At 44.1% G+C, this 24,281-nt stretch overlaps 1 protein-coding gene across 4 annotated transcripts; it reads right to left on the reverse strand.

Moving 5' to 3' along the window:
- Positions 1–774: 774 nt before the first annotated feature.
- On the reverse strand, positions 775–23,976 carry pals2b (protein associated with LIN7 2, MAGUK p55 family member b). Of its 4 annotated transcripts, XM_035183279.2 has the most exons (14): positions 23,843–23,976; positions 17,334–17,396; positions 14,356–14,621; positions 9,626–9,726; positions 8,831–8,983; positions 6,678–6,830; positions 5,996–6,223; positions 4,493–4,624; positions 4,218–4,314; positions 3,821–3,889; positions 3,568–3,729; positions 3,275–3,477; positions 3,004–3,132; positions 775–2,362 (listed from the first exon to the last, which is right to left on the reverse strand). In XM_035183279.2, the coding sequence occupies exons 3-14, from the start codon at positions 14,492–14,494 to the stop codon at positions 2,186–2,188; spliced, it is 1,743 nt and encodes a 580-aa protein (XP_035039170.1). In that variant the 5' UTR covers positions 14,495–14,621; positions 17,334–17,396; positions 23,843–23,976; the 3' UTR covers positions 775–2,185. The 4 variants fall into 4 exon arrangements, with proteins under 4 accessions (XP_035039170.1, XP_035039174.1, XP_035039172.1 ...); XM_035183283.2 differs by lacking the exon at positions 14,356–14,621 and having other exon boundaries at positions 17,340–17,396; XM_035183281.2 differs by lacking the exon at positions 14,356–14,621.
- Positions 23,977–24,281: the final 305 nt, after the last annotated feature.

A 24,281-nucleotide genomic window follows, 5' to 3' on the forward strand; every position in this document is an offset into this window, starting at 1 on the left:
ATTGCGCGATTTTTTATTTTTGTTCTTTTTGTTATTGTAAGCCATGATGGAGAAGCAAAGTGACCAAAGTCTCTTGGCAAAGGCAGCCCTGCACAGCCGTGTGAATTCAAACCTCCCTTCATTTGTGTCATTTTGAGCTCAACCTTTTGAGTTGTTGTTTTATTTCCTCTCTTCTCTCTCTTCCTCTTTCCTCCATTATTTAAACCACGACATGCCAAAACTGAATTTGCTGTCATTCCTGTTCTGGTGAGGGTCTTTTTGCTGATTTTTAATTTGTTCACATCCACTGCTAAGCTCCTTGTTCTTGTTGTTGTAAAGTTGTAAGCTTTTTGATTTCTATTTTACATTTCCTTGTTTTATTTTATTTTTGTTAACAATTATGCTTACAGAACACAAGATATGCTGTAAAACCCTGTTAGAGGACATAATGTGAATACGTATCACTTAATGTAGTTCACTCTTTGGCTTGACTGTAAGTTGCTATTAATTAATAAATTGTTTTAAAAAAAAGTTTTCTTGCTGTCTCACAACTTTTTTAATATATGTTAATCGATTTTTTGATTACTTTTTCATCGTGGAGACCATTTTTGAAGGATTTCTTTTCGTCAAACTACTTTTAATAATGAAAATAAAAGCCCCATCTTGCCATGTAATGGGTTCTTCCTTGGATCCTCTCACAACCGCACAGAAATGGTTATGGAGTCATTCTGCGGATACACAAACAAACAAGAATTTAACTAAAACATCAGTAATTTAAAAAAAGAATCACCCATGTGAGGTTTAATAAACTTTATTCTTCATAACCTTGCTGATAAAAATGTAAAATCAAATCTGTGGACATGAGGTTGATGCGAACACTTCAACAGGCAGTTGGGCTGTTTTTCTGAAACGTGGCACAAATTGATCTCAGGATGTTGAAATGTTACATAAATCAAAGAATATTCATCAAAGCTCATTTTCTTTAATTCTCTCTGGTTTTGACTAAGATTTACAAAGCATTATGAGACATACAGTAGTACTACAAATTTACCCTTTGGCCTTGCAAGATGCATCCAGCATCACATTAATTCATTTTACAGCCTGTAGTTGAACTACTAATCCGAGTTAAGAGTTGTGAATTTCAAACAGTACTTGGAGTTTGGTCGGGGCTTTGGCGTAATGCAACACTGAAGATAGAGACCACAGGGAGGGAGAGGATTTCAGCCACATTCACATATATAAAACATTAACAAAGTGGTTAACGCAGTCAGTAACAGTGACGATCACACTCCAGCCACACACACTGAGAACAGGATCATTTCAAATCAAAGCAAACGATCGTGTGTGACAAAACACTAAACTATAAAATCACCTCACAAAAACTACAAGAAAAACAAAACTACACAGAATTACCAGACACAGACAATTCTTCATCTTATAAAGTTGTTTTTTCTTTAACTTCACAGAGTTGTGCTCTTTTATTTCCCTCCGCCCAGTTCCTCCTGTGGACAAAACCATGAGAAGACTTTAGGGCCCGCTAGGTTAACACCAAAGGATTCAGATGTAGGGAGGTGAAATAATAAAAAATAAAACACACAGCCACACGTCGCTCAAACATGGCGACGGCGTTTGACACCAAACGGTTTCTTGGACAACGACTGCTCATAATCTTCTAACTCAGCGTCTCTCCTCATCTTCATCGGTGAGCCTGGATGGTTATTGTAAATCCTGGGTGTCCATGAGGGAAGACGACAGAAAAACAAACAAACTAAAAACACTTTGAAACCAATAAGACTACAAAATAAGACGTGTCACTACAACAACAATAAATTAATGCAAAAATATGGCCCGAGTACGAGACCAGATTTTCTTTTGTTTCATTCTCACTGGAATTCCACATTGAATAGAAAGATCTTTCATAAAAAGTTATAAAATAAATAAGCACTCTTTCCCTTTGAGTTTGGAGTAGAAAAAAAGTTGCGAGCCGTGCAGGCCTAAGAGGAGAAAGAGCAGTAGGAGGTTTTTTCTTTTTTTATAATTATTAATGTTATTTTGCAGAAGTATCTCTGCACTCGTCTCCTCGTCTTTGGCCTTTGTGGTCATAAACACTAACATACACACGCACACACACACACTCGCACACTCTCTCTCATACACACACATGCTGGTGGGTCAGTGTGACCCGCTCAGTGGCTGCGGCTGGTCGTCAGTACACCCAGTTCACGGGCACCCACTGGGGTTCAATGCACAGTTTGTCCACAGCGGCCTGTAACGTCTCAAAGGCCTTGTCCAGGTTGTCGTTGACGATGGTCAGGTCGAAGTAGTGGCTGTACGCCCTCTGGATGCGGGCGCTCTCGTCCACCGTCTTCCTCAGGTCCACATCCTGTTAGCAGACACGTTGACAGGTGAGTTGTGGAAACTTAAAGGAAATGAAGAGCGACTCGATGAAAGAGTGGAAGTGTGTGAATAAAAAAAGAACTTTACAGAAGGAAATATACAATTGATATGATGTAATACAGGTGTATCATGGTTTCTGCAGGTTTACGAGTTTTTAAGACCATAATAATAGAAATTTTAGACCTTTGTCAAGTTTGAAGGATATGAAGGAATATTACAGTCCCAAAATCACTTAGCCCTTAGTAGAGATTAACCACATTAGACAGTGGGTTACTTAGTCTTTCAAAGAGCCAAGCAGATCAATTCTGAGTGTTTGTAGTCTCAGTTTTCAGTTCCACATTGCTCTTGTTTCCAGTTTTATTATATATTTACCATTATTATATGGTAAATGGTCTCTATTTACAGTATATAGTGCTTTTCTAGTCTTGATGGCCACTCAAAGCGCTTTAGCACTTTTGCCTTTTCACACACACACACACACACATTCATACAGTGCATCTATGTGCATACATAGTGTGCTAATATCTAATATTGTTGACAAAGAACTACAATACTCAGAGACATCACAAAGACATTTTAAAGTGCCAGGAGTAGCATTTAATATTATTATCGAGTGCGTTAACCTACCGTGAGCTGCTTGGTTGTGATGCCTGCGTCCACCACAGCTTTGTGCATGGCCTTGAGTGTATCGAAATCTGGCGCCGCAATGAAAACCACGTAGGGCATGAACTCCGCAGTTTTGAGTACCTTCAGAGCCTGGACAGAGACACGAGGGAGACATTACAACCAAAATAAAAAACTGGAGTTTCTGTAACACTGTTTTCCCCAGAATCAACCTCTGCTGTCCCATTGCTTTAAAGACACCTGACAACCTTTAGTGTCTCAAACCGTCTCGTACCTGTGGGTTGACGTCCAGGATGCAGGTGCGTCCCGTGTCCACCACCTCGAGGATGGAATCGATCTTGGTGCCGTACAGGTTGCCATCGTACTCGCCGTGCTCCAGGAAGCGGCCAGCCTTCACGTCCACCTCCATCTCCGTCCTGCTGGTGAAGTGGTAGGAGTTGCCGTCCAGCTCGTCGTCACGGGGTCGTCGCGAGGTGTCTGATGGAAGAACATCACGTTTGATTTGACTTTTCGTGACGGGGGTGTGACAGAGCTTAAAAATACAGTGAAATGTGAGCAGGAACATACATGGTATAGTCGTGCCGAAGCGCGTCGGCTGGAGGACCATCAGCCGGTTTTTGAGGCTGCGTCGACCCACGCCCTGCGCACCAATCAGAACCAGCGTCTTCCTCTGGAACGGTGGCACTTTCGCCACTTCCTCATAGATCTGCAGCTCGTGTCTGTCAAAGTCTGTGAAAACACAATCACACTGTGAGCCAATTAAAACAAAAAGATAATTAAGATGTGAACTGAGGGTCAGCCGCGTGGGGAGTTTTCTGACCTGCGTTCTTGGCCGTCAGGTACATCATCTTCTTCTTCTTCTTTCCAGCTATAGTGCCACAGAGGATGCCTAGAAAACAAGACTCAACATTATATGTGCTGCTTCATTTTGCAGTTATGGTGTTTGGCCAAAAGGGGGCAGGTGTGGACCATTTTCAAGTTTTTTTAATTTTTTTAAACCATCCTCTACCCAGGCGCATTCACCATGAATCAGTTTAAAGTGGTAAAAGCAATTGAGAAATCTGGCAGCAAAACAGTTGACAGACTTTTCTGGGGCCACTCCATCTTTTCCACATCAGCACTGCTCAAGAGAGAAACTGGAAGCGTTTAGCTCGAACCAATCTCAATTCACAGCATCTATACAAAAACACCACCAAGAAACACTCGCAGGGACCCACCTGATCCTTCAAAGTCTCGAGGGACGAAAGCTTTCCTCTTCTCCTCCAGGAACTGACTGGGTATCAGTCCTGTAGCTCCAGCCAACACATGACACGCCTGGAACAAGATTGTAAATCAGTTCATGTCTTCATCTTCAGTGACAGACATCCATCCATCCATCCATTATCTATACCACTTATCCTTAGAGGGCTGCAGGGGGAGCTGGAGCCACTCCCAGCTGACATTGGGCGAGAGGCAGTGAAACATAAAGGAGAATCGATGAATGAAGGCCCACCTGCCACCAGTTGGGATCCTCCCTGTTGACGATCTGAAGGATGTCGCCCCTCTCGAAGGTCATCCCCGCCTCCCGACATGGGATGAGGTTGTCGCTGGCCGGGTTGTAGTCAAAGTACGGCCTCACGTACACCTGTCGTGAACACACGCACAGTTTTGCTTGAAGGGTGTGTGGTCATTGGGACATTAGGCGCACGTCAGGCAAAGGACAAACGTGGCTTCGGTGTAGGAGACGAACACATAAGCACAAACTAGAGAAGCACGAGTTAAGCACGCCGTCTCACACTGAGGCCCTGTTCAGACGCGGTGCTAACATCCGTCCTGAGATATCCAATCACAAGTGGTCAATGTTAGTTCTGTGTGTTCCCACCTGGCATTGGAATGAGTCCTGAATGCGTCTCCTGTGATTGGACCTCACTTCCCTGCACTATATGTAAATAAACACGACCATCTTTTGGGTTCGTGATTGTTTTTACACAGTCTGAGTTGACAGATGTGTTCATAGTCACTGTGTTTGTGAATGAATCTCGTGCAGTTGTGCCGTGATGAATGATTTGACCAATTTAAGAAAAGTATCAGTCGTTAGTGTGGAGGTCAGGGTTGATGTTGTCTTAGCAAACAAATGTATGGACGCTGAGAAAAAAACTTTGGATTTATTGTGAAACTGCAGCGAGTAGACGGACCTTCATATGTGGCCAAGGACACGTTTGCGTTCACACAGCGAAGAGAACGTCTCCACATGCGTCCCCAGACCGCGTCCGATTGTGGCTTTTGTGATCGGACACAATTGGGTGCGCTCAGACCTGAACACACCGCTGTCTGGACGTTAACATCAGGTCTGAACATGGCCACACTGACACGATAGAATCGAATTCACACCCATTATGTCCCACAATGCACTTGACACAGCTGCTCAGGCTGCAGAGACTTATTTTTTGCCAGGAAGGCAAGTGCTCTGGCTGACGTATAAGATTAAACAAGCAACCAGAGGAAGCAATAAAACAAGCCAGTAAAGTCTTCTGTGCAGCGCGCCCTGAGCCACAGAGCAGGATGTGATTTTGCATTCTGTCTCATCCACTCTAACTGCTGTTCATTCAGTTTCGGCCCAAAAAAACATTTTTCTGGGTTTATATGTGTTTGTTGAGGGTTTTTACTCAAGAGCTACAACTGGGGAAAAGGAGGAAAAGGACTATAAATATCATAAATCACTGTACTTTCCATGTGAGGGAGCGTGAGATTACAAGAAGCCTGTGTGTGTGTAAGAGACAGAAATGGCTAGTGTGACCTAGATAGCATGTGGAGTGTTATTAATAGGGCTGCAAGGGTTCACATTCCTGCACAGGGGATTGTAGGAGGGCTGTAGGACACATCACCCGCCCTGTACCACTGCCCAACATCTGCCACCTTATTACATAAGTGCGCATGCTTGTGTTGACGTTATCATCTCATTTGACGTATGTGTGTGTGTGTGTGTGTGTGTGTGTGTGGTTGTGTGAGCGTATACCTGTGGAGGAGCAGGAGCGTCCCGGTAGCTCGGGAGGATTTTCAGCGTGATGCCCCCGCTGCAGTCTTTGAGCATCTCCTGCAGCTCGGTGGGGTTGTTGCCCACGTCCTTCCCGTTCACCTCCTTTATGATGTCGCCCACGTGGAGCAGGCCCTGCCGGTCGATCATGCCGCCGTGCAGGATTCTGGCAATGACCAGTTCCTCTTTCTCCACTCGAAACGTCACACCCTGAGAGGAAGAGGAGGTGAGATGATGATGATGTTGTTTCGCCCCGGAGAAATAGACACCTGTGTTTTACTTTGTTTTTCATGTACTCATCCAATGCCACACACAAAACACACACACACACACACACACGTTTGCACAGCTATCCTTAGTAGGACTTTGCATTGACTTCAATTTATTTTGGATAGCCTAACCAAAACTTTATCCCTTACCTTAACCAGGGTCAGTTCATACCTTTACACACCCACCATTTACATCTCACCAGGAGCTCAGAAATTAACGTTTGCCTTATTAGGACCAGGCTTTGATCCCCATGAGGTTTACTGGTCCTGACATGGTCAGTATTTATGCTGGAAAAATAGGTTCATAACAGGTAACAAAAATGTATACACACGCACACACATACACATACACACGTACACACAGATCATTTCAGTTAGCGTGTGTCTCCGCTCACCAGTGGCTCTCCGGCCTTCTTTCGGATGCCAATCATGCGCACAGCGTCGGCCTGCATCAGAGCGCTGTTCACCGCTGCGTCATTGGGTATCTCGGCCGGGGGCAGGACTTCGAAGCACTTTGTGGCCACCATGTCATGTGCCTCCAAAAGAGACTGAGAGAGGGAGATGATGCATATGTAAGTTTTGGAGGAAATAAAACACACACACACTCGTCTTCTTACTAATGAAAATTTGAATCCTAAAACAATAAACACACAGTTGAATACAGTCATTGGTTTACACTCTGGTATGAGCTGTATGCTTAAGGTTGCTGATGTTTTTAATCTGTAAATATTCTGTTAATTTCAGTTTGCTGCCTCTTCCCCACGTGAGCTACTGATACTCTACATTTCACTATTATCCTGTATCTGTCTCACTTTAAATAACAAAATTTATATAAATATATTTATATAATTATATAAAAGCTGATGTCTGTATGAAGTATTGACAGGTGGTAGAATGGTGAAGTAGCGCAGTTACAGTTACACTCGAGTCAAGAGCAGACAGCTGAGCTGAAGCGTTTGTATTATTCTCTACTAGTTATTTACAATGCTGCCGTATCTGTGACAGTTTTTCTTTTATTTTGTCTGCTGGGTTTAATTCTAAAAAAAAGAAATAAATAGGAATGTGAGCACAAAGCTGTTTAAACTATCAACTTCTCACATGCGCCTTCTCAACAGCAAATTAATAGTTTAAAAAAAGACTAATCATCTCACGTCTCAAATCCCAAACATGGATTAACACCAAAATACACTCAATTATTTCGCCCAGTAATGGCTTTAATCCAAAATCATTTCTTCATATAGTATCAGAACTCTCTCTTAAAACACCTTCCTGACAATCAGACAAGGGACAGAAGTCTGTAAAGTCACACATTCACTATGTGATGTAATTTCTGCTTCCCTCGTTCCCTCTCTCTTTTCTCCCCCAGCCTGCCTTTCCTTCCCTCCCTCCCTCCCTCCCTCTCAGTAGGTCAACAGGGTCTTATCCTCCAGCTTACAGCACAAAGGGCTCTGATTGGTGCACAGGCCTCATCGGGCTCAGAAGTGTAACTCCTATTGGTGGAGCCTGTTAAAAGCCCCTGGCAGGTCTGGGGATAGAGGCTATAGAGTCCCGACGGATGCACGAGATCGGGATCCAAAATATCATCTCTGTGCTACTGTATCTACAGTCAAAACATTACACGACTGGAGAGTGTAACATTTACTACGACACAAAACAGTGACAGAAAAACATCACAACCAGTTGCTAGTTCAAACAAATATAATGTGGTTCAATGCAGAAACTCATTTTACTCAGATAAAGGTGCAACATACATGATTTAAACTGGCAACAGGTTGAGTTACTGGAACAGAGAGCTGCAAAATTAACTTTTATTTATAATGTTGATCATTATTTTATTAATGGAAATAAAGTTGCAATAATATGTGATAGAAATGTGCTATAATAGTGTCACCGATCACCAAAGGTGGAAAGAAACAAACACTTTGTAACTGTACTCTACTGATATTTAAGCTAACTGTACTTCAGTATTTATTTTTCTGATTACTTTTTACTTTTACTCCCTACATTCATAACACAAATATCTGTATCTTTACTTTCATTTGAATGCACAAACATCTCAATAGATGTCAACCTAAACCCCTGATGTGACAATAACTCAGAAAAGTCGATCCCGGGGTAAAATAAGTATCAAGGATAAGTATATTCTGTTTTATTCTATTGTGAAGTAAAACTAAACAAGGCTCAGTTTGCTTTGCTCAGATCCAGCCGACAGAAATGGCCTTTAAATGGATACTTTTTACTTTTATACTCTGAGTACATATCAAATCCTGTACTTTTATACTTTTACTTGAGTAAAGAAGTTGAATCAGTACTTATACTTATACTTGAGTCAAGTATCTATTAAGTATAAATGTGTGTATTTTTGCAACCTCTGCTGATCACCTGTGTTTCACTTCCCCAGCTATAAATTCACTAGCAGCACAAATTTGTCCAGAAATATCCTATAACATCCTTATGTGTTATTCACCTTATCACCAGGATAAAGATCCAACATGCAGCACATGTACTAAGTGTGTGTATGTGTGTGTATGTGTGTTTACCGCCTCACCTGGAAGTGTGGCTCCTTCAGCAGCTTGGACAGTTCGGCCGCGCTGTCGTCTTTAACCTTGAGGTTGTTGATGTCTCCGATGATATCGGTCACCAGCTCCACATTGTTGTCCTGCACCGCCTCCAGCTTCACCTCCTCCAGCTGCTCGTGAGCCTAAGGGTGGGGGGGGACAGACAGACAGAGAAGCTCAGGGAGTGTAGGTTTCTTACCGATGAGACGAACAGAGCTTTTAGTTTTGAGTAGTTAGAATAAATAGGTTGCCACCATCACATTGGATTCTTCATGCATGGACGGTATGGGGCTGGTTTACCATGGAATATATATTTTGCTGACTGAGTGAGCCAGCCACTGCCTGTCTTATGTTTCACTGTTACAAGTCAAAAGGAGTATTTGTTTTAGTTTAGTCATCTGTCCTCCCCACAAGATCCATCCCTGAGGGGAGCAGCGGAATGTGGGAAATGACAACAGCCTGTCGAGCAGGAACTACGACTGTCCCCTGACTGAAGTCAGAGATCAGCGGACTTTAAACAGCACTGGAGATGTGTGCACAGGCAATACGTGCACTGCCAGTTCAAAAAACAGAGATAACGGAGTAGCGCTACATCACTTTGTTACTGACAGAATGTATGCACTGTGTTAGCCAAGGCCCGATCGTACATCAGCACCTCAGTCACAGCGAGCAAAGCACTGCTGGGTGCAGGTGTGAGGCAGAGGCAGAGGGCTTGGACCTGGGTAGCATGTTAGCCTGCCTCACCCTGATCTATGTGTGTGTGCTACCTTGGCGAGGGAACGTACAATGGGACTTTCCATGATGCCGCGCAGGAAGAGCAGGTCGATGTCCTTGGCACCCGTGGAGGTGGGCAGCTCACCCACGTTATCCAACACCTGCTGCATGGCTGGATGGACGGGCCCGAGAGATACGGACACAGACGGAAAAAGAGAGAGGGAGAGAGATAAGGAGGCGTTAGCTCAGGCGTGAAAGTCATACAAAGCATAAACACACACGCAACAGTTTTTAAGACACTGCAGCAGCTAGAGAGAGAGAGAGAGAGAGAAGAAGAAGTCACTGACTCAGCACCAAAATGAAAGTTTGGCCACTTTCTCAGAGTCTTGCAGCAAAGATACAGATCAAAGAGATTCCCAGATACTTATGGCAACGGAAAAAACACGAGATCAAATATTAAACTTTACAATTTACAGAGGTATCTAGTGGCAGGGGCCTACACCGCAAGAGGAATGAGATTGAAAGTGAAATGACAGGAGGGGAACAAATTGTAGCGAGGGCAGAAGATACTAAATTACTAAATAAGATGCTAATCCTTGGAATAATGTGTAACTGAAAACCTGGCAGGAAAATGTAAAATGTGTGGAAGAGGTGATTCATTCATAGGAATCTTTTCCAAATAGATCAAAAGATTATTTTAATATTTTAACAAGCTACACCCAACTTGGGTGTAGCTTTAGAAACAAGGGTGATCAAAACCATGAAAAAATTATCATCATCAACCAAATCCATAACATGTAACAGTGTTATCTCCAGAATGCTTAATGGTATTCTCCAGGCCAAGTCTGAAAATACACCGTGTATAAAAGATAAGAGGGAGAAGGAGGGAAATTTTAATATTTCAGATGAGGGCTGCTGAAGAATATGTCAAGCACAACTAAATTCAACTAGCTTAACTACAGGATGAGAATGAACTATTGTAATTGTGGGGAATATCAATAATCCAAATATCATACAATCACCATTAACAAACAGATACAAAATAGTATATTAAATACTGTGTACAATATGAAAAGGTTGACAGTTTCCCCAAAAATCTGAAAAGAAAAAGACGGTTATTTGGACCAAGTGGACTGAGAACATTAAACCTATAAAGGTCAGACTTCAGCTGACTGGATAGAGTAAAACAAGTGTCAATATAATTATTGGGTCTAACAGCTCTCTGGGTCAGAACCAGCCTCTAACTTTCAGGTTACTGCAAAACAATAATCGTCCAAAAGGCTGCAAATGAAACGACAATTTCATAATGTGACCTTGATCATGACTGCAGCCCATTCACTCTCCTAATGCACGGCTGCAAACACAAGTCACACAGGAGATCAAACTAAAGCTCCCTCAGGAGGGGCAGTAACTCAGGTCTGTTTACACAGCTTATGAATCATTCGGGGGGAAAGTGCAGAGCGGTAGCATAAGTTCTACGTTCAAGCTCAAGGATATCCTGTCTATCTATCTATCTATCTATCTATCTATCTATCTATCTATCTATCTATCTATCCATCTACACCATAAAATGCATGTTGAATCACAACAAATCTCCAGGTTTTCAAGAGTGAAGTTGTGAGAATAATTCCTGACAAACAAACTGCGATAGAGTCCGGTTCACAGACAGAGAGAGAGGGAGAGAGGGAGAGAGGGAGAGAGGGGGAGAGAGAGGGAGAGAGAGGGAGAGAGGGAGAGAGGTGACAACTGCAGGTATGAGCCAGTTAACGCCTTAATGCCAGGGTCTCAAATGTAATGCCCATGTAAGCCCATTTAAGACACTTAAAGCCCTGGGAATGTGTGTTTGTGTGTGTGGGTGTGTGTGTGTGTGTCATTATACACTTATGTGGGTAGTAAATGTATGTCCAGTCAGCACTTGTATGCAGTTGCTTCACTCTCATGTACATACTGTATTTTGTTCCCCTATCCCATTATTACTGTGTAACCCTGACTCATGTTCAATGTCATGAGGTCAAGTCATACTTCAGTCTCCCATTTAGAAGAAGTGGCACTTACTAAAATCGGCCAATGCCTTGGAAATACAAATGCTCGATGTGTGGTGAAATCTTAATCAACGGGCCATCATAAAAGAAATCAATTCATACGTGATAAATGCAGTCTCAGCTATTTTACCCGAGACAGCGTTTCACATGGAAATTCCACATATCACTACACACGTTTCTACTACTTTTGTTCTCGCGTGTAAAAATCTGAATTTCACGTTTGCCTCTTTTGTGAGGGCTCAGAAGGCCCTTTTATCCCAAATTAATCTTTTAATGTTTCTCAGATATCATCTCTTTTTAAATTCCACTTTTTTTTCTGGTCTGCAGCACAAAAACTGCCACATCAGTTCGCCATTGTTTTCAAATCACTTATCATTCATCCGTCGTTCATGCAGGGGCCACGGGGTTGTATGATTAAAGAGGAAGAGATTGTAAAAATACAATTGATGTTACAGTGGGCCGAGGACCTCGCTGCGGTTTGAGCCCAGACAGACTCCATAAACAGCAGGCTCCATCCAAAAACAAACCTTAAATATTTATGATCCTCTTAAAGGAGAACAAATAGGGAGGGGGTTAAGCAGCAGCACTGCAGATGATCGGACCTTATATCCACGCAGCTACATTCATCTCTTGATGTATATATAAACCTCCGTACTACTAATTCACAGAATATGCAGGGTATTCAGTTTCGGTATCGGCGCCACACACAATCTTTCAGAGCTGTAACTGTAAAGGCCTCCACACAAACATAAACAAGCATTAAAACACCAGCCTGGCTGCAGTGCACTCACTCACTCACTCACTTTCTCAAATCGCTTAAACTTGTGTTTTCGCTATTCTTCAAATTCCCGCATCAAAAAACGAAATAACTTGTCGGAGTCTTGAGTGAATTTTAAATGTGCAAAGCGGAGAGAAAGAAATCCAAAATCAAAACTGACCTCACTAACATACTTGAACACGATCCCGAAAACACGCCGACGTATCCGAGCTTACATCCAAGTTTCTGTGCTCTCCCCCTCTCTCATGCTGACAAACTTTGGTCAGCTCGTTGTGTCATCGCGTTCACGACCACAGGAATGTTTGCTCATCCCGGCCCGTCCGCCGCCCCCCCCCCTCTGCCACGTGTACTAGTGTGTACATTACTCATTCCAACAAGCCTCCTACCTAGAGTCGCTATAATCCTACAAAATATGGCACGGTGATAAAACCACCTACCGGCCTCCTGCTCAGCCTGGCCATGAAGAAGTTGGAAATGCTCAGAGAGCAGCGTACAGTGCGGCAGAGTGTTTTCATTTCAGCTGGTTGGTTCATCTACATAATAAATCATCCTGCATGCCTGCTCTTTAATTTCTCACTGCAGCTCTCTGGCGTGTCCCCAGTCTCCCTCACCATCGAACCACCACCCATGTGCACACCTACCAGCACTGCGTGGTTTGAATGCCAATGCAGAGACTCCTTACTTAAGAATTCCTACCTCTTGTTTTTCAAGGAACTCCAGGCAAATCCCACAGGAAAAGACCCAGCAACCTGTATTATTATTTTTTTTTTCAGCTCGCAAGATTGAAATCACAGGAGCACCTTGACTGGAACGAAAGCAACATCACTCATAACAAATACACTATATATATTTTAGTGTATTTCTTTTCAGTAGTGCAGGTTAACGACCGAACCTCCTTCTGGGAAAATAGGCAACTCAAAGCAAAAGCTTTTCTAAAGCCTCAGGTTCCTTCTGCAGCTGCCTGGTGGTCAACGACTGGAGAGAAGCTAAACTCATTTGAAAAAAATTAAATTATTGAAAAAAACACTTCAAATAGTTAGTTTAACTAATCAATATATATAGGTAAACTAAAAGTAATTAATAAATAGTTAAAATAGCAACCAGTAATGAATAAATAGTTCAAACAGTTAGCTAAGTAGCCTAATAGCCAATAACTTTCAAAATAGCGAAGACTTTTAACTTCATGGATAAACAACAGGACTAGTTAGCTGATTACAATTAGCTTAAAGTAGTAACACTTAGCTAAAAGTAAATAATAAACAATTCAAAAAACTAAAGATAAAGAATAAACAGCTCAACGAGTTAGCTAAAAGTTGCCTAGTAATTTAAATTTTGAAGTAGCAAAGTTTTTTAACTTTATGGATAAACAACTGACCCAGTTAGCTAAAAGTGATAATTAAGCAGTTAAAATAGTTAGCTAAAAGTAATACATTCACATGTAAATGTTTAAAGTAGATATTATAATCAACAGATATAATGGTTAAAATAGTTAGCGAAATTGCTACACAGTTGAAATAGCTAAATGTATCAGTTGAAATATAAACAAAAAGTCATAATTAGTGGAAAGCTTTTTGCCACAGTGGTAATATTTTAAATGTAAACATGACTAAATCAGTCCAAATATTGATAGTTCAAATAGCCTTTACAATAATAGTAGTGTGAAATAGCATCCAGTACAACGTGAATTGGGTTGAACACGTTTGGAACATGACAGGTGGTGACAAGTTCCTCTGACGTAAGTGCGGGGACACGTCAGACAACGCGGGTGTAGAACCACCACTCCAAAGGATTGTTGGATCATCTATTCATATTTAAAGATAAATGAAAAGTCTGGCGGTCGACTCCCTCTACCTGCCTTCCGCTTATGAATATTTGATTAAAACACATTCATCAATCCCTACCTCTCGAATTTCAGAACAAAAAGACCACAGTATGGCTCCGAGTCTGAATAAGTGAACACAGCGCCTCCTCCTTTTCTCACCTCCAGACGTTTGTGCTCCCTGGGTGGACCGCTCGGCCGGGGGCCCCTCCACGCCAGGATGTCTCAGGGCCGTCACCTCCTCCTCCTCCTTCTCCTCCCGCACCCCATTGGGACAGGCATCCTCCATAGCCGTGACCATCGCCAAGCCCTCCTTCTCGCTGCCTACTGCCAAAAGTACGCTAAGGCTATAACCACTAGTCAACCACCAGCAGTTCTGCAACTATGTCGTCTGTCCTCCAATCCTCTTGTCTGGCACTGCTTTCTCTCTAAACTCCCAAAAAAAATAAAACAGAGAGGAGAAGGTGCAGAGGAGAAAGAGAGAGAGAGAGAGAGAGAAGGAGGGTTTGAGGTTAGAGAATGACAGAGATACAACGAGAACGACAAAAGAGTGGGATTAAGATCAGGGGATATTAAGAGACGAGGAGGGGGAAGAGGAGCACAGAGGAGGCGGAGAGATGATGGGGAGAAATCTGTGAAGAAGGTCTGACGTGAAGATGATTTCAGAGAGCGAGAGCGAGAGAGAGGTAGAGCGCTGGATCGCACTTACAGATGTGGACATGTGTTCAATGCTCGACAGTCCCCACCCTCCACTCGGCCTTTAATACCTTCCCAACCCTGAGCCCCCTCCCCATTGATAACACACACACACACACATAATCCCCAAATCCTCTCCTGCTGTTGCTCCAATACCTCTCCTTGTGTCCCCCCAGCCCCACTCGACCCCACCCAAAGTTGAGTTGCCCCCCTCTTGCAACATGTCACTGACACGCGCACATACACACCAGTTGAATGTGCCATTATGTAAGTAATCTTATGTAAGTATTACTGAAGGGGGGGGGATGTTTACCCTACGTTCCCATTCTTTTCCCTGCTTCTTACTCCCATTCACACTGCTCAGGGTTCGGACACCCGCCGCTGCAGAGACGTGCAGGAACTCGGTGTGTGCGGATTGTGCTCGGACGTACTCCCTCACCTCCTTAAAGCAGCGTGTGTCGGTCTAATTTAGGCTTTTTTTTCTTCTCTCTTTCGCTCGTTTTTTTCTTTCATCTCATGTCCCCACTGAAATGAATGTGCCCTTATCACCTTACTTCATGCTAAGTCACTGTAATTAAGGTGCTGACGGGATTACTTAAGTTTTTGGGCCTCACTCCTGAGCCAAAATACATTTGGGAAAAATACTGGGTGCAGTAGAGACTTTTTAAATCATTTTTTTTTTACAGGGCCTCATTAATATGAAGACGATAGACTGGAATAGAAAAAGCACGGCAGAAACGCAAACTCCTCTAATGGGAAAGGAGTCAATTACCATTTTTAGCTAATTTCGGTGTATAAGAGTTATAACACTGCGATCGTATTGATGGTGCTATACAAATAGTGTAGAGGATCGTTTAGGAAATTTCACTTGATAAATGCGAAATTTTGAGTCTCTTTACGATTCAATGAAAACGAATGGCCGTAAAATGGCAGTCCCATCTGTTGAGATATTTCAGTCTCAACGTTCAGGTGATGAACAAACTCACTGAGGTATCATAATTACCATCCTTAAAATACCAAGCAGCCGGTGAACCCCTTGAGCAACTGCATATACAAGAGTCCTGCGTATAAATAACATAAACACAACAACCCATTTGAAAAAGCTCAGCAGAAATACTTCTGGTTGTTCTTGTAATATCAGAAATGTCATGAACGGAGGAAGGGCAAAAGAGACGTCCTGTTGTTGACGAGAATAAGGAAAGGCTCCTCCCCTCCACCATCCATCAAGCCCCTCCTACAACGCCACAGCTGTGCACGGAGCAGATCTGTAGGTTTTAATCCACAACGCACGCCAGCCCCCGCCCCCGCCCCCACCCGCGCGCTCCATCCTAGGCACGACCCTGCATGCAACCCCTCCCCCAATTTGTGACGTGGGATTTTAATCTGGCCACGAAAGCATGGGATTATAGAATCTCTCTGTCCCTCGCTCATCATAACTGGCTCTCAAACATCTCTGAAAGGGCGAACAGAGCCGGTGTGGCGATGGTTGAAATGGCCTTTAGCTAACGAGTGTGAACAGGAGCAAGATATTTTCCCTTCTTGGTGTCAATGCAATATTCCAGTACTTTTCCCTCACAGAACTCAAGGTAGTTCACAGTTTGTTGCTCAAACAAACACACACACACACACACACACACACACACACACACACACACACACACACACACACACACACACACACACACACACACACACACACACACACACACACACACACACACACACACACACACACACACTCACATTTTAACTCCAAAATGTCAGACTAATTATTCCTCATTAGAAAATAAAAAGCCGCAGTTTGACTGTGGAGGAGCAGCAGTGTGAAAAGGAAAGAAAAGCACTTAGGCCATTACAAAGCATCGTGGGATGTCAACACGGATTTTAGGAAAAACGCAGAGCTCCAAGTCTATAATGAGTTAATCTAAATCGTGGTTCAATTAGAATAATTGGTTTATTATTCAGCAACAAGCTCATTTCAGTATGTAAATCGCACTGAGTCAAAGACAAGAGAAAGCAGTGTGTGCAAGAGCTCTGTGTACGGCGATCAGACGGAAAATGTTGTATCATCGTGTAAAACAAGGTATCTGACAAATATTTGACAGAAACATACTGGTCAAGCAAGGACAGGTAGGATTTATAGGCAGTGGATGGATATATGCAGATGTTTCTCATATAAACTTCAATTGCACTGGTTTAGATTAACACGAGCATGGCCCTCCGAGTACATAAAACGTTTTAATAACCTTGTAATTTACACGAACAGTTTGAAAACCAGCTGCTTCCGTTGCGCTCTTAAAAAAAAAAAGCTGTGTCTTTTAAAAGCAGCGATCAGCACATCCTCTGCTTCAGAACCTGGCAAATCCCCCCGAGCTGTAATGATTATTTCAGCATGCAGAAAACATGATCCCCACAGTACGGAGGAAGAGGACATTTGTGTTTACCTGTGCCAGTCGGTGTAGCCCAGCCCAAGTCCTACTGGCTACTCATCAGTCAACTGTGAAGACCTGCAGAGAGGAGAAGAAAGGGAGAGAGAGATGTGTGAACGATTTCATCATTCCTCACACACTTGTTTTTTCCCCCCCGTGGATTATCTGTTACATCCATCTCTGCCATCTCGACGTCTTTGCAAGGCGGGAGCAGTGTTCGAGGACGGAGGCCGTTTTTCTTACGCAGTGATGAACAGAGTCATCCAGGGTCGTTCTTGTACTCAGCTCATTCAAGGATGCATCATCCGCTGGCACGGCGCCATCCACGTAGTAAATGTCCAAGTAATGACAAAGCACATTCACTCCCAGAGGGATCTCTCACTTACACTCACGCATTTACGCCATCGCTGTGTTTATCGTGTACGTTTTATTGGTTAATATTTGTCAAATTAAGGATTTACTTGTACAGTTATAGATGTTGGATCATATGGAAGTACAGATGCAGCAGATATTAGAGAAATCTGAGTTTAGGGCAATTTAGAAACTGTCATTTCTGTATTGTTGGTATAGAATTTTTTTTTAATATTTTGTGTAATACCCGAGTTGGAAAAAACATCGGTCCTACAATAGTGAAAAATGCAATTAAAAGGTTCCGTGTGTAGGATGTAGTGAAATCTAGTGGTGAAGTTGCATGTTGCAGCTCTGCCAATAGATCCCTTTCACCTAAATCTTACACACTGGACCTTTTAAACGGTTTAAGAGTCAATTTCCTTAACCGACTCCCAATCTGGACAGAACGCCCCCAGCAACATCCCGAAGACACCGGCATTTACAACATCATCTGTCTAATGTAGAACTGTAAAGTCTGGCAGCGATAAAACCCATTTGTGCTGCTCTGAATAGCCATTGTGAAATGGACCAATAGAAAATGCAAGCCAGCAAAAAACAAAACAATGAAATGGTGTGATTACAAATAACTGATGCCTTCACTCGCCCACAGGACAATACATCATCACTCTTACACCCCTCATTTAGTTCAGCCTCTTTCACTCTCCCTCTATTCCTCTATTCGCCCCAAGCTTGTTCAGGAAAGTGAAGCAAGATTTTGGAAAGATTATCCAATAAAAGCCAAAAGTTGTACATGCTCAATCAGGTGTGTAAAAGAACCTGAAGCTGCTTTCAGACATGCACTGAACTCCAGATACTCCCCTGACATTATCCGGAGGAGCTGTATGTGAGATCGCAAATGTCCGATGGAGAGGCTCTGGACTTTCTCTGGAGTTTCTCCAACCAGACCCCCAGGTAAAACTCTGGATAATGTCCCAATGAGCTCTTGTGAGAAAAATGCAGGAGATTCTCTGGAGGATTCACCACGAGCAAGTGGGCCCATCGATGGCGTTTCTAACACGCGACGGACGCAAAAGTTTAGACGCCGGTGTTGATGTGCTGTAAATACACGTGATCTCCACGACGGAATTAATATGTTACATCCTGCCTGCTGCGCCATCCGTCGCCTGAACGCTCGATTTATGTGTGGTGAGCGCGTCCGAGCGGAGAATCTCCTGCTGCGTTCTTCATATGTGAACGGAAACCTCCAGAGAAAGTCCGGACCCAATGGTTCAGACTTTCTCTGAAGTTAATGTCTGAGAACAGCTTTAAGAGGGTTTGTCTATGTGAGGATACTCTCTCAGACACATTCAAGAGGACAACCCACTGTCCACATAACCTTTGACCTTAAGCTCTTCTCTTGTCTGGGGTTGTACCAACATGTTCAGTCGGAACAGTTTCCAAGGTGATCACATAACACAATAGGACATCTACTCATCACCGGTTTGCCATTATCCCTTGTGCTGCACGGAGGACTTTTCACCCATCATGTTAGAGCTAATTGGTCCTTCGTTGTTAGAGACGAAGAGAGCGAGAGCGAGAGAAGTGAGGAGTCAATTCATTACGCAACGCAGATTACAATCAGGCTCGGCACACTCATTGGAAGTGAAGGATATCCCTTGGAAGAATGTTAATGGAGGCAAAGCCACCAGGGCAATTCCTCACCAAGTCATCCGCACCACAGAGCAGAGCAGGAGCCAAAAGAGGGAGGGAGGAGCGTGTAGTGATCAGACAAAGATGGGAATGGTCTGGTTTAAGAGGAATGTATGAAATGGACGGAGCAGAATGAGAGGAAGAATTTCAGGGGAAGAGATTCAGAGCAAGAAAATAGGGAATAGATTAGCGGTCATGAAGAAGAAGAGGAAGAGATTAGACGGTGGGAGCTGAGGGAAAGGAATCCCAAGCCTAGGGATGAAGGAAGGAGAGGGAAGAGACAAGAAAGTCTTGAGTGAGGTGTGCGAGGACGTCTGAGGACCAATAATGACTATCTGTCTTTTCCAGACCCTGGTAACAGGAGCTCCTCTGGTGATAGTTGCATGAAAAAGGAAATAATTTAAATCTGAATGTGAATGATTGCTTCCTGAGAATTTGCTTTACTTTGAATGGGGGAGCTTGTACATGGATTTACTTGAATGCAAAAGCCAGGTCATCTCAAGGACTACAAACTGGGTTGCAACATAAAATTACAAAGTTGCCTCACATAAGCATGCACCCAAACTCAGGATCCCCACTGAAGGCCTGTTACATCCAACACGGTCCGCTCCCGTTTCCTCCTGCGACAGAGAGAAAAATCACAGGAAGTGGTCATACTCAATCCTAGCTGCCATTGGCCGTTCGGAACGCACGGACGAGCCAACAAAAAGTGCCCCCTGGTTGCCAAGTACACAGATGATGGACAGCTCATGGAAGGGAGGATTACGGGGGGAATCAGAGGTTTTGTTTTTGTACAAAACATCATTGCCGTCTCACTCGCACACAAACACACTAGTGTGCGTGTGAGTGTGTGTATATGCACGCGATTCCACGCACAGACAAACAGCAGCAGGCTGTGTGGTTTTAATTTCTCCAGTTCCTTTCCAGCTACAGCAGGAAATCTCTTTCTTCCTCCGAAGCGGCGCCTCATTGAGCACATTTTGTGAGTCTATAGTCTCAGATGGAGTAGAATACGTCCCTCAGGGTCATGCAACACACACACACACACACACACACACACACACACACACACACACACACACACACACACACACACACACACACACACACACACACACACACACACACACACACACACACACACACACACACACACACACAGGCAAGCCAATAAGGCACTCATCTTGGAGGAACCATTCAAATCACGTCTATAGGTCCTCTTCTCCTCTATTAAAACACACGTACTCTCTGCCCTCTGAGAGCAGCCGTCACTGTCAGTTGCTCTCAGTGACTTGAGAATAACAAAGCAGGCTGGCGAGCCCTCTGTCCCGCCGGCAGGTCCACATGTCACGTCATTGGCGGACTCCAGGGGTATAAGGAGCAATTAGTAAACTTTCCTGAGCTCGGAGGCTGCGGCGTCCCCTCTGTATGACACACCGGTGTGGTAGTGAACACTGCAGGGAAGGAGTTATTCACGGAAGCAGAGTGTAGCCTACATACATGTGGAACGTGCATGTATGTGTAATGACAGCCTAGTCATACAACCCCCCCCTTAACCCACTCCATCCTGTCATGCCTCGCAGCCATCGCCCTCTGCCTCCAGACAAGCCTTATGTAGGTCACTCCATGTGTTACAGCACTCAATAAGAGGATTACACTGCGACCCCCAAGATGGCCACGTTAGCAGATCAATACATGTTTAATAGTCACCATAAAAGCAGAATTTCAGCTCCCATTATTCCGGCTTCTATAGCAAGTTGATGAAATCAGCTCAGTTTGTATAAAGGGAGGATGCAGCTTTCTCCAGCCTTCTGCTGATTCATGCCGATACCTCTACTCATCACCTGCAATCTAGATAACCACTATTTAACACAGACACCATTTGTTGCATCAGTGCACATCGCCAAAAATGACCATTACGCCCTCCTCCGTGAGGTTTTGCCTGATACAATTACAGAGCCGTCCGCATGCAGCTCGTCAGAACCCTCTCGGCACTGCACATGCAGCGAACTTAATAATGAGCACCTTTTGACATAATGTAAGCCGCCACATGGCTGCGCCTGCTCCTTCTCAGTCTCTCGCTCTTCCCCATCATGCAGCCTCCTGCTCCTGATCATTAGTATCAAGGAAAAGAGGAGGAGAAGGGATGAGGGGGATGGAGTAGGTGATGCAACAGCACTTAACAAGACTGCAAAGTTGGAGAAATGATGTAAAAGAAATTCAATGGACGTGGGAAAGATAAGAGGAAAAAGAAGTGAGGCTCGCTGAGAGGCGTTTGACTTTCTCAATTTATCTTGTCACATTTTGGAATATTGGAGGAGAATTACAAACGTATGCATCTCCTTTGATAGAAGCACAGGCTGTCTCGTGGCTGGAGCAGCGCCTGTAGGAAATGAATGGGACTTTGATCTGGTTACATCACGACCTCATATGATCTTAATGCCAATGCGTTCTTAGCATTAAATATGCTGTTTATCTCACGTATTTATGATTATCATCACTTGGATTTTGCGTGGAGTTGAATGATAATTGAGCAACACAGATTGTTTTTGCGATAATAGAGACAACAGGAGGAATTTTCTACACAAAATCCCACTGTCTTATGCCATCTAGATGATTTTATTGTTTATCTGCAGTGGTGTGCCCCTTTAAGGCCTTTGTGATGGATGAAATCTGGTGAATCAGCACTATAGGCTGCAGCAAAAAAAAAGAAAACACCAAAGACGTTTTTTTTTTTTTGCCTGGTAGCAATTCTGACACACAAACACACATAAAAAAGTAATGTTCCTCTCCGTAATTTAGTTGTGTATTTTCTTGGCAGGGATGTAATTAGCTTATGATCACTGTTATGGGGCCAGTTAGTCTGTGTGTTAACAGTAGGGAGGTGCAGTCTGTCTGCTGTCGGGCAGGGAGGGTTTGATTGTAGGTATGTAGATGTGTTGTTCTTATGGAAGGTTTGAGTCATTGTGCGTGTGTGCGTGTGTGTGTCTTTTCGCTCTCGCTCCACTCCTTGCCTCTCTGAACCATCCTTCCCATAGCTGTGTATTAATAATGGAAAAGTCGAGGCTTCTAAGTGTTGGATCTGGTCTCTGAGTGACTCACATTCATCTCTCATGTGCTGCAACATCAAGAGCGTGTGTTTTGAAAGTCCTGTTTTCCTCCGCCCCGCCGACAGGAAGGGATGTGCATGCGTATGAGGGGCTGAAAAGTCTCAAACTTTGCGGGCTGCCTTGTCGCAGAACAATAAAGGTCACCCTGGAATCTCTGACTCTGACATCTGTGGCTGTACATCCCTGCCCTGGACGTGCACTAAACTGTCTCCGTCTCCTTCCCTTCCTCCTTTTGTTGCTCTCATTCGATTTTGAAAATCAGATTAGGGCTTGTAATAGAGGAAGAGTGGAAGACCCATGAACTCCACATGCAACAAGAACCCCTCTTAGTAGTCTGGTGGCCACTCCCAGGAAGGATCCCCAAGGATGTTGCGTATCCGTGCATGGGCTTCCCCCAGCACGTGCAGGAGGCCTGATCAGCTTCTAACCCTGTGCCAAGTGAACTGACCCTGATGTGCTCCTCGGAGTCTGATACTTTGTTATGACAGGCTGTGTAGGTGGTTTTGAGTTTCCACTAAGTGCTCTACATAAAGTGGGGCTGACATCTTGTGAGTGCATTATTATTATTAAATGGTGCACGCAGGGATCACAGTGGAGGACAAAAAAATTAAAATCAATAGGATTGTCTGGCTGCGCCTCCGGTCTGTGCCCAGCCAACGCTCTGCATCCATACAATGCTCTGTCGATATTTGCTCTGAAAGTTTTTCCTTATAAAAGAATAAGAGAAATGTATCTATACGTTGCAGATATTGGAGTATGGGACTTTTTTCTTTAGATTAAAAACGCACTCCCTGCGTCTTATCTGGATCCCACAGGGGTTCTGCTGGTGGATGTTGCAGTCTATCATTTCGGAGCGGTGGCTCCCTCCTGCCTCCAACAACCCGCAGCCCGTCCCCCTCCTATCCTCTCCCAGTCATGGATCCACGCCCGTGCGCTCGAACCGTGCGCCAAACCCGTGCCATACACGCCTGCGCCGCCACACGACTGCAGGCTATATTCACACCGATTTCGCCACACGTGCGGCCATTTTTTTTGTTACCCATCCGATCCATTGTGGCGTGCGCGCACTTATAACGACTCCAGCCCACCCGCCGGATCCTTCCCCCGTGATCAGCAGGGAAGACAGGGGGGAAATAAAGGGAGCGCGTCCGGATCCACAACGGACCAAAGTGACCAGAGCCCGGATAAAGCCTCGGCTCTCAGAGGGGAGCGGGCTCCACAGGGGGGCAAACCTCCCCCTGCCACCGCCACCTTCTGTCAAACTCCGCTGCACCTCCAACACGACAAAGTGTCTTTGTCTCTGTTCAACACCAGCGAGTGGATGAGTCTAGAAAAGCCACCGCAGTACGCGTTGGACCACGAGCCGTCACTTACCTGTGAATCGTGCCGGTTCGCGCCAGTCCACACGCACGCACACCGTCCCGGTTGGACATTCAGACCCCCCTCAGCTGTCTGTCCTGGTCCCGCAGCCGACTACCAGAGAACACGGTGCCAATCAAACCCACACGCCCCGCCTCCTCCCCCTGACGTCACGGCGCTCAGGCCAATGGCAGCCGAGGTCCCACCCTCCCCGAGTGAATAGGCTGCGTGTTGTATTGTGAATATAGTATTTTCTATCACACACTCGACCATTCACAGAAAGAGGAAACACTTAAACAAACATTTACACAACCCGTGTAGACAGGGCGCAAAGTGAAGTACCATGAATATAATCTTAACCTTTGCTTACCCATCATATCATAAAACTACAGACCTGTACTTCAGTTTACTAATTTACTAACTAATACTCATTTGACAACATTTACAACTTACA

This window comes from Hippoglossus stenolepis, chromosome 17 (assembly GCF_022539355.2).
Source record: "Hippoglossus stenolepis isolate QCI-W04-F060 chromosome 17, HSTE1.2, whole genome shotgun sequence".
In the NCBI taxonomy this organism is placed as follows: Eukaryota; Metazoa; Chordata; class Actinopteri; order Pleuronectiformes; family Pleuronectidae; genus Hippoglossus; species Hippoglossus stenolepis.

Coding starts and splice junctions, on each gene's coding strand:
- pals2b (XM_035183279.2), bottom strand. CDS start 14,494: ATGGTCACGGCTATGGAGGATGCCTGTCCCAATGGGGTGCGGGAGGAG. Junction 8,984..9,625: donor GCATCATGGAAAGTCCCATT/GTACGTTCCCTC, acceptor CCCCACCCTTAG/GCTCACGAGCAGCTGGAGGA. Junction 4,315..4,492: donor AGGATCCCAACTGGTGGCAG/GTGGGCCTTCAT, acceptor ATCTTGTTCCAG/GCGTGTCATGTGTTGGCTGG.